Here is a 15970-nt window from a genome sequence, read left to right as displayed (position 1 = left end):
ACTGAATTAAGGGTGCGAGTTTGCCCTGGCAAACTAAGTCTCTGGAAGCAGCACTCACAAATGACTGAGTCGAGGTTGTCTTCCCACGACTCACCAGGAGGGGGCGAGTGAGAGCTTCCAGTCCGGCTACAGGACGGTGGCAGCTGCGGCTTGAATTCCTTGCTTGGCGATCAGTTCTTACGATGTGGATAGAGTTTTTTTTCCTGAATAAAAATATAGTAGAGAGGTTAATGAGCAAAGTATATAGCCTGTTGTACTTATAGGCATCAAGGCCACAGCAGGTTCTCCTGTTGTCCGTCTGGTACTCATTTTAATGTTTCCTCGCCCTGGATTAACACTGATAACCTTGCAGTCTGTGGGGTTTAAGAACTCTGGACAACAGGACGATCGATACGCTCTTCTCTCAAAACCATGCAGGTGTTTACCAGGAGATGCCCAGACCTGAGCGCCAAGCACATGATTCCTTGTGCCCAGCAGGTTGTAACACCTCCAACGTCTTTAGGAAATCGGAGTCAGTTCCCTCTACAAGGACGTGGACACTGTCCTCTTCAGAACTCCCAGAGCTCAAAGGAGCAGTGTATCCTCTACCGGAAGCAGTTTTTTAATGTAGGAATTAGGACCTCTAAATTTGAATTGCCCAAAGTTCAAGGCACAGGAGGTAAAATATCTCCAAGAAGCAAGCGAGACAGTCCCCGCCCCCCACCCCCAGGATACTTTCAGAGGCTTCCACGTGGTCTTTCTGGTTACACTACCTCATAGCTCAAGGCAATAAGAGTAAAGGAGGCCGTGCTAACTGCAGCATATTCCATTCCAAGTACATAACCACAGAACAGATGAACAAACTTTGACTCTTTCTCTGATCCTGCTGTATCTCTTTTTTGAGCTCGACCTAGGCCAGAAATCCATCTACTTTTCATTTGCATTTACTCCCGATTCACCTGGAAATCCTCAGGCTTTTCCCTCCCTAATTGATGAATTATTTCATTTAGAATATTCCTGAGGTGACACCTGACACCATGGCTTTGGGCACGGCTGGTGTTTGGGCTAATATAGTAGTTAATCTTCAGCCAAGATAGCCAGGTTTCAGAAGTGGGCAATCCGACGGGGAGGGGTGGAGCGCATTAGTGAAGAATTCTTATCTGCCGCATGCCACAGCTAGCACTGTCCCAGTCCTGACACGTGAGGGTCTGGGAAGCACACTCCATTTTCTGCAAGGTGTATGCTTCCCATATTCCTAAAAGGGGGCATCCCAGTATCCCTAGGACCAATAGGATTCTTGCATTTGACGGCGCAGAATGAAAGTAATCTTGGGTATGTATCATTGGAGTTGATGGGAAATTAAATGAGAGAATTAGCTACAATACCTGGTTTCTAAGTTGTGTTTTGAGTTCTTGAAGATAAGTTCTTGGCAGCTTCCCCCTTTGTGACTTAATTGTGACATCAATTGTTTATGAGTGATCATCTTTATGAATTAAAGTTTGGACACAAATAACGATTGAATAACTAACTGTACGGTCAGTCAGTTTTGTCGTTAATGTGACCCACAGTTTCAAGCAAGGACATATAGACACTTCAATAAAAACCAGTGTTTTCACTAAACATAGCAACTGGAAAAATACTGGCTATATTTGACCCAACCAAACCGCTGATGACAAGCTTGAGAATTTTACAACGTAACTTGTAGATGCCCCATTTGGGTTCTTTGCCCCTTAACTACAAAGAACTCTTCTGTTGAGTAAAATCAGAACCCCATCACACAATGATCTTCAGACACTAAAAATTAGGTAATTGGCTCACAGGTTTTGTGTTCTCTGCCTGTTTGGAGAGCAGAGGTGATGCTGCCTTTTCTCTGCGCTACCTTTGCAAAGATGTTGGTGCTGCAAACAGCCTTGACAGAACCCCCCTTAGATAGCAAGAGAGAAGTAAAGGTGAGAGGCGAGAAATAAGGATCTTTCTAGAGGGTCGTGTAAAGACCAGGTTGGAAAAAAGAGAGTGCATGTAGGAAATCCTTTTACCTGATAATTAGAACCAGTCCCTAGTCAACCAAAGAGACCAGGGATTCTCTTGGTCTGAATTCATTTAACCTAAACTATTTGGATGAAATTTATTTAACTATATTTTGAAGAAAGATAAAGGTGTAAACATAACTAATTCTGACTCTATCGACTTAAGACAACCTTAAATAAGCTACTTAAACATGTATAGTTATATTTGTCCACTCAACTATACACTAAATATATAAAGAACAAAGAATTTTAGACCTGAGTATACTTTAGAATCACCTAGAGTTTCAGAGACAAATAGACAGACAGATAGACACACACACACACACACACACACACACACACACACACACACACACAGAAGGAGAAGGGGAGTGAGGGAATGGGACAGAGAAAGAGAGAGAGAGAAACAAACAGACAGGGATACACACAAAGATGGGGAAGGGAGGGAGGGAGACAGAGACAGACACACACAGAGGGGAGAGTGAGACAGACAGACAGACAGAGACAGAGAGAGACAAAGAGAGACAGACAGCTTAATTGGGAATATGTGACTATATGTAAAAATAAGGTCTAGATACCATTTTAGAGACCCAGAATTAGATCCTTAGGCATGAAAACAGTATTAACAAAAATCTATTCGGATTTCCCCAAGGCCCATCTAAAATGCTCTTAGGGTGAGGCACCACTGTTTTTGACTTTTAAATTTATTAATATTGCCAAGTATCTAGAATAAGTATGAAAGAGATTGTTCTACAATCACTCTCTTTACCTTTTGTCTCCCGCAGATAGTGTTCCATCCGTTTTCCCCCAGATAGTGGAAGGGACTTAACTCTGCTTCACTGCTTATGAATACAGTCCTCAGCCCTTAACTCTTACCTGAAGTTTCTGTTCAAACTACTCAGTTTCAGTACTTTACCAAAAAATGTTGAATGATAAAATAGGTGTGTGGAAAATAAATAAATTATTTAGCCACGTTGAACAGAGCATTGCAAAATTGCTAAGCTATGTATTTTGTGTCCCTCTCTGCCCTTTTGCCTCTCTCTGTGCCTGTCTGCACCCCCTGTACCCGTCTGCACCCCCTGTACCCGTCTGCACCCCCTGTGCCTGTCTGCACCCCTCTGTTCCTGTCTGCACCCCCTGTACCCGTCTGCACCCCCTGTGCCTGTCTGCACCCCTCTGTTCCTGTCTGCACCCCCTGTACCCGTCTGCACCCCTCTGTGCCTGTCTGCACCCCCTGTACCCGTCTGCACCCCCTGTACCTGTCTGCACCCCTGTGCCGGTCTGCACCTCCTGTGCCTGTCTGCACCCCCTGTGCCCGTCTGCACCCCTCTGTGCCCGTCTGCACCCCTCTGTGCCCGTCTGCACCCCCTGTGCCCGTCTGCACCCCTCTGTGCCCGTCTGCACCCCTCTGTGCCCGTCTGCACCCCCTGTGCCCGTCTGCACCCCTCTGTGCCGGTCTGTACCCCCTGTGCCTGTCTGCACCCCTGTGCCGGTCTGCACCTCCTGTGCCGGTCTGCACCTCCTGTGCCCGTCTGCACCCCTCTGTGCCTGTCTGCACCCCCTGTGCCGGTCTGCACCTCCTGTGCCCGTCTGCACCCCTCTGTGCCGGTCTGCACCCCCTGTACCTGTCTGCACCCCTCTGTGCCCGTCTGCACCCTCTGTGCCGGTCTGCACCCCCTGTGCCCGTCTGCACCCCTCTGTGCCGGTCTGTACCCCCTGTGCCTGTCTGCACCCCTGTGCCCGTCTGCACCCCTGTGCCCGTCTGCACCCCTCTGTGCCTGTCTGCACCCCTCTGTGCCTGTCTGCACCCCCTGTGCCGGTCTGCACCCCCTGTGCCCGTCTGCACCCCCTGTGCCGGTCTGCACCCCCTGTGCCGGTCTGCACCCCCTGTGCCCGTCTGCACCCCCTGTGCCCGTCTGCACCCCCTGTACCTGTCTGCACCCCTCTGTGCCGGTCTGCACCTCCTGTGCCCGTCTGCACCCCTCTGTGCCTGTCTGCACCCCCTGTACCTGTCTGCACCCCTCTGTGCCTGTCTGCACCCCCTGTGCCGGTCTGTACCCCCTGTGCCCGTCTGCACCCCCTGTGCCCGTCTGCACCCCCTGTACTCGTCTGTACCCCCTGTGCCCGTCTGCACCCCTCTGTGCCTGTCTGCACCCCCGTGCCCGTCTGCACCCCTCTGTGCCCATCTGCACCCCTTTCTTTCCTCATCTTAGACTTTTTTTGGTGTCCTTGAAGTAATCACCAATGGACAGTCACTTTCATGGGTGTCTTTTCCTTTATTTTTCTTAATGATTTTGCTTTCTCTGTCTAGTCCGTAAATAATTTGGTTCAGTGTTTTTACTTTTTACCTTTAGTGAAATTACACTGAGAGAAGCAGTTTGTATCCAGTTCACTTTGCTGACTTCATAAGGTTTAAGCATTAAGATTTACAGCTATCGTATAGTTCACTCATTTCCATAAAGCCCATTATATTGGTAAACTATGATATATTTATATATTCAATTTGCTTATGAATATTTAGGTATTTCTAACCTTTGGCTACTGTGAACAATAGCTTTTTAGATGCATTTCTCTAAAGCACCTACGTAAAGAATCGCTGCATTATAAGTTCTGCATTATCAAGCCACCTATTATTTAATGTTAATTCGGTCCCCAGTTGGTTGTACCAAATTTTACTCCCGTCACCTTTAAAAATGTTTTGGAATGTGGATTCCAGTTTGTTTAGGTGGTGATTTCAAAAATAGTGATTTAAATAATTATACTGAGCACTTCTGTGTTTTGTATAGGAACATGAATGTAAACTGACCCAAGAAATCCTAGAACTGATTGACAGAGAAGTTGACCTAATGATGAGAGGAGTCAAGCCTCATAATCTTGAAGGACTCAGAAAAAGAATTACGACGCTCTTTTTCCACTACATCAAAACCCCCCTGTTCAATCCTGAAGTGGCAAGATACCTGAAGGTACTCCTCTTCCTGCACTCGTTTTCAAACCCCACGGTGTTGCACTGCTATTTGAAAGACATTCTAGGTTCACTTCTATGCTTTATTACAAATCTAACTAAGACCGTCCACTCGGTGAGACCTTTGGGTTTAGTGATGCCGATAAACTAAACTTTCCCATTAACCTCTTCTGCACAGGAATTTTCAGCCTTGAATTCTTTTCTAAGAATCAAATTGATTTTCCAGTTGCTGCACAGGATTGAAGATGCTGTGATCTCTCACGGCCCAGTTTTTGATCCCATCTGCCCTGCTGTGCTCGGTTTGCTCCAACCAACTCCTGTTCGCTTTCAGAAACTGAATTTCTCTCTGTCTCACTGTCTCTGTCTCTGTCTGTCTCTCTGTCTCTGTCTGTGTCTCTGTCTCTCTCTCTCTCTCTCTCTCTCTCACACACACACACACACACACACACACACACACACACACACACACGAGACCTCAGAGAGAGCTGCCCTTTCTACCTCTACAATTCTCCCATCGTGTCTTGTCTGTCTTCCTTTAGCACTTAGCGTGAAAGTGTAAGTATCAGTGCCTAGATGCATGAAGACGTGCAGAGATTGTTGAACTGTTTACCTATCTGACCAGCACCAGGAACACTTCCTGTAACAGAGATTGAGAGCTGTTTGGTAGCCTCATCTATGCTTAGTGTTAGCAGTTTTCATTCAGGAAATTCTCACCAAATGTGTAGAGGTATCTCATAGTTTAGTGTATATTTTCCTAATAACTAATAATTCTACAACTCCTTTCATATACTCATTTGACATGAACATGTTTTTGATGAAACTCCTGTGTTTCTCTCTTTTACCACCCCTTTGTTTTGAATGGATTATAAATTTTCTGTGCTAAATTTTGAGAATTTGTAAGATATTCTTTGCATACGTTTTCAGAAATGTGCCTTGAAAATATTTCCTTTTATGGCCTGTTTTCATTCTAATTATGTCTAACATGAAGAAAGCTTTGATTTTGATGAAACTCCATTTAACCTTTTTCAAAATGGATCATGAGGAGGAACGAGAGAAAATGACACCCACAGCTTACAGTTCCTATAACCGAGCAGCAGCCCAGCAGGGCTACAGTGCTTACACCGCCCAGCCGACTCAAGGATGTGCACAGACCGCCCATATAGGCATATAGGCAACAAAACTATGGAACCTGTGGGCAGCCAGCTATACCCAGGCTCATACTACTGCCACGTATGGGCAGACTGCCTATGTGACTTCTTAATGGACCACCTCCTACTTTATGCCTCTCCCACTCCCCACCAGGCACACAGCCAGCCTGTCTAAGGACAAGGCACTGTTGCTCATGACACAAACCACTGCTCCAGTCACCACAACCCAGGCCTCTTATGCAGCTCAGTCTGCATCTGGCACCCAGCCTGCCTACCCAGACTATGGCCAGTATCCGGCAGCCACCAACACCTACAAGACCACAGGCTGGTCACAAGCCTGCTGAGGCTAGTCAGCTTCAAGCTAGCACAGGGAGTTATAACCAGGCCCGTCTAGGATATGGATAGAGTAACTGCAGTTATTCTCAGGTACCTGGGAACTATCCCACACAGCCAGTTACCACACCATCATCCTATCCGTCTACCAGCTACTCCTCTTCACTGCCGACTAGTTACGATCAGAGCAGTTGCTCTCAGCAGAAAGCTAATGGGCAACTTGGAAGCTATGGACAGCAGAGTAGCTATGGTCAACAAGACAGCTATGGTCAGCAGCTTCCCACTACTTACACCCCTCCCCCATCAGACTGGCTCCAAGTCAATACAACCAACAGAGCAGCAGCAACAGGCAGCTGGGTTCATTTCTACAGGACCATTTCAGTAGCATGGGTGCTTATGGACAGGAGTCTGGGGGGTTAACACCACAGGAGAGCTCTGAAGCATGAGTGCCCTGATCACTGGGGCAGGGGAAGTATGAGCAGAGGTGGGTGGGCAGGAATGGAGTGGACTGCGGAACGGACAGTGCTGGAGAGTGAGGTGGCTTCCATAAGCCTGGCAGATCCATAGATGAAGGGCCAGATCTTGATCTAGGCCTTCCTATAGACCCTGATGAAGACTCTGACAACAGTGTTAAAAGGACAACGCAACTCTGGATCACCTGGCAGACTTCTTAAGCAGTGTGGGGTTGTCAAGATGAACAAGAGAACTGGGTAACCCACGCCCACATCTACCTGGATAAGGAGAGAAGAAAGCCTAACGATGATGCCACAGTGCTTTATCTGCATGTATGCCTTTATGCCGGAAGGAGGCATCAGATCCCCCTAGAGTTGGTTGTAAGCCACCATGTGTTTGCTGGGAATTTATCTCAGGACCTCTTAACCGCTGAGCTGTCTCTCTAGCCTGGGAAAGATTTTTTTTTATATTTTTTAGCAAACTTAAAGATTGTCTTGCTAAAAATAAGTCTCCAGTGAACGACATGTAAGGTGAGATGCCACCTTGTGAGGGCAGAGGGTGCCACACCACTTCATGGAGGTCCTGCTGGTTCAAGAGGTCCTGGAGCTGCATGGGAGGCCATGAAGGAGACAGAGGCGGCTTCCCCTCTACTGGACCCTGGGCTTCTCTGGAAGAGGAAATGTCCAGCACCGAGCTGGAGACTGGCAGTATCCCAGTCTGTGCTGTGGAAACCAGAACTTCACCTGGAGAAGACAGTGCAGCCAGTGTAAGGCCCCTAAGTCCAAGGGCTCCCTCCCACCACCTCTCGGCGGTGACTGAGGTCCTGGTGGCCCTTGTGGCATGCAGGAAGGAAGAGGTGGACTTATGGATCTTGGTTGTCCTGAAGGAATGTTCAGAGGTGGCTCAGGTGGAGACAGAGGTAGCTTCAGAAGGGCCTTTGACATGGGCCCAGGTGACTTTGGTGGAGGAAGGTGAGGTGGTCCTGGGGGCCCTCCTGGATCTTTGATGGAGCAGGTGGGAGGAAGAAGAGACTAGCATGGAGGACCTGGGAAAATGAATAAAGACTAGTACCATCAGGATCATAGAGACTCACCAAGCTGCACTGGTGGCCAGGTTTATTATTTTTTTTATATATTTTTTTTTTATTGAGAAAAGGAGAGATAAAAAAAAAGTTTCCACCTCCTCCCAGCCTCCCATTTCCCTCCCCCTCCTCCCCCCCCTACGCCCCCTCCTCCCACCCTTCTCCCCCTCCCCCCACTCCTTTCCCCCTCCCTCTCCAGTCCAAAGAGCAGTCAGGGTTTTCTGCCCTGTGGTAAGACCTAGGACCTCCCACCTCCGTCCATATCTAGGAAGGTGAACATCCAAACTGGCTGGGCTCCCACTAAGCCATCACATTACGTAGGATCAAACCCCCGTGCCATTGTCCTTTGCGTCTCATCAGCCCTCATAGATCGCCATGTTCAGAGAGTCCAGTTTTATCCCATGCTTTTTCAGTCACAGTCCAGCTGGTCTTGGTGAGCTCTCAATAGATCAGCTCCACTGTCTCAGTGGGTGGGTGCGTCCCTCGTGGTCCCGACTTCTTTGCTCATGTTCTCCCTCCTTCTGCTCCTCATTGGGACTTTGGGAGCTCAGTCCAGTTCTCCAGTGTGGGTCTCTGTCTCTATCTCCATCCATCACCAGATGAAGGTTCTATGATGATATGCAAGATATTCGTCAGTATTGCTCAAGGATAGGGTCATTTCGGGTTCCCTATTCTCAACTGCCCAAGGAACTAACTGGGGACCTCAGCTTGGGCACCTGGGAGCCCCTCTAGGGTCAGGTCTGTTGCCAACCCTAAAGTGGTTCCCTTAACTAAGAATTGTGGTTCCGTGCTCCCCTGTCCAACCTTCCTTTATCCCAATCCTCCTGCTTTCCCAAGGCCCGACCTCCTTCCCTTCTAACTTTTCTCTCCCCATCTCCCCTTACCCCCAACCCCCCCCACCCCAAGATCCCAATTTTCTCCCCGGCAATTTTGTCTACTACCCTTAGCCAAGAGGATAACTATATGTTTTTCCTTGGGTTCCCCTTCTTACTTAGCTACTTTAGATTCACCTATTGTAGACTCCGTGACCCTTATTTATGGCTAGAAACCAATTATGAGTGAGTACAACCCATGTTCATCTTTTTGGGTCTGGGATACCTCACTCAGGATAGTGTTTTCTATTTCCATCCATTTGCATGCAAAATTCGAGAAGTCATTGTTTTTTACCGCTGAGTAGTACTCTAATGTGTAGATATTCCATACTTTCTTCATCCATTCTTCCATTGAAGGGCATCTAGGTTGTTTCCAGGTTCTGGCTATTACAAATAATACTGCTATGAACATAGTTGAACAAATGCTTTTGTCATATGATAGGGCATTTCTTGGGTATATTCCCAAGAGTGGTATTGCTGGGTCCAGGGGTAGGTTGATCCCGAATTTCCTAAGAAACCGAAACACTGACTTCCATAGTGGTTGCACAAGATTGCATTCCCACCAGCAATGGATGAGGGTACCCCTTCCTCCACAACCTCTCCAGCAAAGGTTATCGTTGGTGTTTTTGACTTTAGCCATTCTCACAGGTGTAAGATGATATCTCAAAGTTGTTTTGATTTGCATTTCCCTGATTGCTAAGGAGGTTGAGCATGACCTTAAGTGACTTTTGGCCATTTGAACTTCTTCTGTTGAGAATTCTCTGTTCAGATCAGTGCCCCATTTTTTAATTGGGTTAATTAGCATTTTAAAGTCTAGTTTCTTGAGTTCTCTATATATTTTGGAGATCAGACCTTTGTCTGTTGCGGGGTTGGTGAAGATCTTCTCCCAGTCAGTAGGTTGCCTTTGTGTCTTAGTGACAGTGTCCTTTGCTTTGCAGAAGCTTCTCAGTTTTAGTAGGTCCCATTTATTCAATATTGCTCTTAATGTCTGTGCTTCTGGGGTTATACATAGGAAGCGATCTCCTGTGCCCATCTGTTGTAGGGTATTTCCCACTTTCTCTTCTATCCTTTTCAGTGTGTTCGGGCTGATATTGAGGTCTTTAATCCATTTGGACTTGAGTTTTGTGCACGGTGAAAGATGTGGGTCTATTTTCATTCTTCTACAGGTTGACATCCAGTTGTGCCAGCACCATTTGTTGAAGATGCTTTCTTTCTTACATTGTATACTTTTAGCTCCATTATCAAAAATGAGGTGTTCATAGGTTTGTGGGTTAAAATCCGGGTCTTCTATACGATTCCATTGGTCGACTTCTCTGTTTTTATGCCAGTACCACACTGTTTTCATTACTGTAGATCTGTAATAGAGTTTGAAGTCAGGGATGGTAATGCCTCCAGAAGATCCTTTATTGTATAGGATTGTTTTGGCTATCCTGGGTTTTTTGTTTTTCCATATAAAGTTGATTATTGTCCTCTCCAGATCTGTGAAGAATTTTGATGGGATCTTGATGGGGATTGCATTGAATCTATAAATTGCCTTAGGCAGAATTGCCATTTTTACTATGTTGATCCTCCCAATCCAAGAGCAAGGTAGATCCATCCATTTTTTGGTATCCTCTACAATTTCTTTCTTCAATGCCTTAAAGTTCTTGTCAAATAGATCTTTCACTTCCTTGGTTAGATTTACCCCAAGATATTTAATGCTGTTTGTGGCTATCGTGAATGGTGAAGCTTCTCTGATTTCCCTCTCTGCTTCCCTATCCTTTGTGTATAAGAGGGCGACTGATTTTTTGGAGTTGATCTTGTATCCTGCCACATTACTAAAGCTGTTTATCAGCTGTAAAAGTTCTTTGGTGGAGTTTTGGGGGTCGCTTAAGTACACTATCATATCATCTGCGAATAACGAAAGTTTAACTTCTTCCTTTCCAATTCGAATCCCCTTGATCCCATTATGTTGTCTTATTGCTATTGCTAGAACTTCAAGTACTATATTGAAGAGGTATGGAGAGAGTGGACATCCTTGTCGTGTTCCTGAGTTAAGCGGGATGGCTTTGAGTTTCTCTCCGTTTAATTTGATGTTAGCTGTCGGCTTGCTGTATATAGCTTTTATTATATTTAGGTATGAGCCTTGTATCCCTAATCTCTCCAAGACTTTTAACATAAATGGATGTTGAATTTTGTCGAATGCTTTTTCAGCATCTAATGAAATGATCATATGGTTATTTTCTTTCAGTTTATTTATATGCTGGATTACATTGATAGATTTTCGTATGTTGAACCAGCCCTGCATCTCAGGAATGAAGCCTACTTGATCATAATGGATAATTTTCCTAATGTGTTCTTGGATTCGGTTTGCCAGTATTTTGTTGAGGATTTTTGCGTCGATGTTCATGAGTGAGATTGGCCTGTAATTCTCTTTCCTGGTTGAGTCTTTGTGTGGTTTTGGTATCAGAGTAACTGTAGCTTCATAAAAGGAATTAGGTAATGACCCTTCTGTTTCTATTTTGTGGAATACATTAAGGAGTATGGGTATTAGCTCTTCTTGGAAGTTCTGGTAGAATTCCGCATTGAAACCATCTGGTCCTGGGCTTTTTTTGGTAGGGAGGTTTTTGATAACAGCTTCTAATTCTTCGCGACCAACAGGTCTGTTTAGATTGTTCCCCTGGTCCTGGTGTAACTTTGGTATATGGTATTTATCTAAAAAAGTGTCCATTTCTTTTACATTTTCCAGTTTTGTGTTATACAGGCTTTTGTAATATGATCTGATGATTCTCTGAATTTCCTCTGTGTCTGTGGTTATGTCCCCCTTTTCATTTCTGATCTTATTAATTTGCGTATTCTCTCTCTGCCGTTTGATTAGTTTGGCTAGGGGTTTATCAATCTTGTTGATTTTCTCCAGGAACCAGCTTTTTGTTTCATTGATTCTTTGGATTGTTTTCTGTGTTTCTATTTTGTTGATTTCAGCCCTCAGTTTGATTATTTCCAATCTTCTACTCCTCCTAGGTGAGTCTGCTTCTTTTTTTTCTAGAGCTTTCAGGTGGGCTGTTAAGTCTCCAATATGTGCTTTCTCTGTTTTCTTTAAGTGGGCACTTAGTGCGATGAACTTTCTTCTTAGCACTGCTTTCATAGTGTCCCATAAGTTCGAGTATGTTGTTTCTTTATTTTCATTGAATTCAAGGAAGACTTTAATTTCTTTCTTTATTTCTTCCTTAATCCAGGTATGGTTCAGAAGTTGACTGTTCAGTTTCCATGAGTTTGTAGGCTTTCTGGGGGTAGCATTGTTGTTGAATTCTAACTTTAATCCATGGTGATCTGATAAGACACAGGTGGTTACTAATTTTTTTTGTAACTGTGTAAGTTAGCTTTGTTACCGAGTATGTGGTCAATTTTCGAGAAGGTTCCATGAGCTGCAGAGAAGAAGGTATATTCTTTCCTCTTCGGGTGGAATAATCTATAGATGTCTGTTAAGTCCATTTGCTTCATTACCTCCATTAATTCTCTAATTTCTCTGTTAGGTTTCTGTTTGATTGACCTGTCCATTGGTGAGAGAGGAGTGTTGAAGTCTCCTACTATTAGTGTGTGTGGTTTGATGGCTGCCTTGAGTTTTAGTAATGTTTCTTTTACATACGTGGGTGCTTTTATATTCGGGGCATAGATATTCAGGATTGAGACTTCATCCTGATGAATTGTTCCTGTTATGAGTATAAAATGTCCCTCTCCATCTCTTCTGATTGATTTAAGTTTGAAGTCAACTTTGTTAGAAATTAGTATGGCCACACCTGCTTGTTTCTTAGGACCATTTGCTTGATAAGCCTTTTCCCAGCCCTTTACTCTGAGTAGGTGCCTGTCTTTGTGGTTGAGGTGTGTTTCTTGTAGACAGCAGAACGTTGGATCCTGTTTTCGTATCCAATCCCTTAGCCTGTGCCTTTTTATAGGTGAGTTGAGCCCATTGACATTAAGTGATTGTTAACTCCGGTCACTTTTTTAGTAGTAGGGTTTGTGTGTTTCCCTTCTTTGAGTTGCGCTGGTGAAAGGTCTCTAGATGACTGAGTTATTGTGGTCATTGTTGGACTCCTTTGTAGTGATTTTCCTTCTATAATTTTCTGTAAGGCTGGATTTGTGGCTACGTATTGTTTGAATTTGTTTTTATCCTGGAAAATTTTATTTTCTCCATTTATAGTGAACGAAAGCTTGGCTGGATATAGTAGTCTGGGCTTGCATCCATGATTTCTTAGTTTTTGCAGTACATCTATCCAGGACCTTCTGGCTTTCATGGTTTCCATAGAGAAGTCAGGTGTAAGTCTGATAGGTTTACCTTTATAAGTAACTTGGCCTTTTTCCTTTGCGGCTCTTAATATTCTTTCTTTATTCTGTGTATTTTGTGTTTTGATTATTATATGGCGAGGGGATGTTTTTTTTTGATCCAGCCTATTCGGTGTTCTGTATGCTTCTTGAACCTTCATAGGTACCTCTTTCTTCAGGTTGGGAAAGTTTTCTTCTATAATTTTATTAAGTATATTTTCTGTACCGTTGAGCTGCACTTCTTCTCCTTCTTCTACTCCAATTATTCTTAGGTTTGGTCTTTTTATTGTGTCCCAAATTTCCTGAATGTTTTGTGATGAGAATTTGTTGGTTTTGCTGTTTTCTTTGATCAGTGTGTTTATTGTGTTTATTTTTTCTATGTTATCTTCAGTGTCTGATATTCTCTCTTCTATCTCTTGTAGTCTGTTGTTAGTACTTGTTTCTGTCATTCCTGTTCGTTTACCCAGATTTTCCATCTCCATTCTTCCCTCGGTTTGTGCTTTCTTCATTGCTTCCATTTCATTCTTCATGTCTTGAACCGCTTCCCTAACCTGTTTGATTACTTTTTCTTGTTTCTCTTGGTTTTCTTGCGTGTCTTTGAGCGATTTATTCATTTCCTCTACCTTTTTGTTTGTAATCTCTAATTGTTTATGGCAGTTTTTCACCTCCTGTTTAAGGTCCTCTATTATTTTCATATAGTTCGCTTTTGAGTCGATTTCTTCTATTTCTTCAGGAGTAGGGTGTACAATTCTTCTTATTTCGGGATCCCTGGTTTCTGGTGGTGTCATGTTGCCTTTCAGATTGTTGGAGGAATTCTTGTATTGGCGCCTTCCCATCTCTTCCTTCAAATGGAGCCAGGAGAGGCCTGGTCTCTTGGTCCAGACTTTGCTGTGATTGACTCTCAGGGTATATCTCTTCAGTGTAGAAGCAGGAACCGTTCCTGTCCAGATGGGATTCCTCCACAACCGTCCTGATGGGATTCCTCAGCAACTAAACAGGGCCGCTGGTAGCCCAATGATCCAGGGCCAACAGGATGAATGGAGCGAGTGTGTGGGGGGGGGGGGTGGTATCCAGGAGCGCGCAGGAAGCCTGGTGCCAGAGCTGAAGGTGCCAGGCTCCCTTACAGGGGACCCTGAGGCCTGCCCGGCTGGCAGGCACTCACTGCTCTGGGTGGGTCGCCTTAGTTTAGGAGCTTAAGACTGTAGTTGAGCACTGGTCCTAGCATACAGCGGGGCAGGGTTGGGGAGGGGTGCTGGGGGTACTGGGTCGTGCGAAAGAAAGACAGCCCTGCAGAAGGAGCTGGGGGAGGGGGTTTGTGCTCTCTTCCGGGACAGTCCGCCCGCCCCTGGGTAGCACACACTCACCCGTCCTGATGGGATTCCTCAGCAACCAAACAGGGCCGCTGGTAGCCCAATGATCCAGGGCCAACAGGATGAATGGAGCAAGTGGGGGGGGGGGTGGTATCCAGGAGCGTGCAGGAAGCCTGGTGCCAGAGCTGAAGGTGCCCGGCTCCCTTACAGGGGACCCTGAGGCCTGCCCGGCTGGCAGGCACTCACCGCTCTGGGTGGGTCGCCTTAGTTTAGGAGCTTAAGACTGTAGTTGAGCACTGGTCCTAGCATACAGCGGGGCAGGGTTGGGGAGGGGTGCTGGGGGTGCTGGGTCGTGCGAAAGAAAGACAGCCCTGCAGCCAGGTTTATTTTTTAAAGCAAAAAAATTTAAATTTGTAATTCCATATGTATAATATTGACTACAACATTATGACTGTTCCTTGTCTGGACTTCAGTTACTTCAGTATTTTCACCATCTCTGAAGAAACATTAAAACAAGAAAAATGGTAAAAAAAAATAAAAAAATGAAAAAGGATCATAATATACATATTTTTTTGGTACTTAACAAATCAGCCTAATGTAAGGGAGCAAGAGCTGCCTTCTGTTTTACCCTAGAATTTTGCCACTCTAAGTTGTATAACTGGGACTTTGAAACATTTTGTTATTTCTCTTGTACTACAAAGGGTAGTCATAGCCATTTTCTTGTGTAGTTTTGTCAACTGTTTTCATATTTTGTTTTATAAAAAAGCCAAATCTTGACTGAATTGTCATGATGCCTATGTCACATATGACTTCACTATTGTGTGTTTCTGGCAAACACTGGCTAGCTCGGAGTTGCTTCCCTGCTTGCAGCGAAGAGAGGTAAACAGTGCTTTTCAAGACACTGGACATCCCATGTTCCTCTTTTTGGGTCTGGCTTACCTCACTCAGGATAGTGTTTTCTATTTCCATCCATTTGCATGCAAAATTCAAGAAGTCCTTGTTTTTTATTGCTGAGTAGTACTCTAATATGTATATATTCCATACTTTCTTCATCCATTCTTCCATTGAAGGGCATCTAGGACTTCCCACAGGACAGGGAACCCTGATTGCTTCTCGGGCTGAGTGGGGGGACCTAATTGGGAGAGGGGGAGGGAAATGGGAGGCGGTGGCGGGGAAGAGACAGAAATCTTTAATAAATAAATAAATTAAAAAAAAAAAGACACTGGACATAAGGCGATGAAAGATTGTGATTTCCGGTAGAAGAAAAACAAAAGGAAGCCTAACCCGGCGCCACTGGCCCGGAAAGAGTGACTGAGATACAGCACAAGGGAAGAGAACTGGCGGTGGCGTCCCCAAGGGCATTGGTGCAGTAGCAGAGAATGATTACTCCCAAATGGAGAGTTGCTTTATTCGTTCTTAAAAAACCACAAACTTAAAACCGAGACACTAATGGATCAAACTGTTATAAGTAAGTTAACTGTGCCTTAGAAAAATTACAAGGTTGTT

At 44.9% G+C, this 15970-nt stretch overlaps 1 protein-coding gene and 1 pseudogene across 1 annotated transcript in view; both read left to right on the top strand.

The window, feature by feature from the left end:
• Iqub (IQ motif and ubiquitin domain containing) overlaps window positions 1-15970 on the top strand; it is a 74193-nt gene that overhangs the window by 50756 nt on the left and 7467 nt on the right. The window contains exon 9 of the mRNA XM_041675378.1: window positions 4793-4969. Within this exon, the coding sequence (XP_041531312.1) occupies window positions 4793-4969 (177 nt within the window). The remainder of the gene's footprint in view (window positions 1-4792; window positions 4970-15970) is intronic.
• LOC121463241 lies at window positions 6026-15775 on the top strand (annotated as a pseudogene).

This window comes from Microtus oregoni, unplaced genomic scaffold (genome assembly GCF_018167655.1).
Source record: "Microtus oregoni isolate MIOR12 unplaced genomic scaffold, Mior012 000026F_ref0000081, whole genome shotgun sequence".
NCBI classification, from domain to species: Eukaryota; Metazoa; Chordata; class Mammalia; order Rodentia; family Cricetidae; genus Microtus; species Microtus oregoni.
The sequence above is the reverse complement of the archived record's forward strand: the minus strand, read 5'-3'. Positions and strand labels throughout refer to the sequence as shown.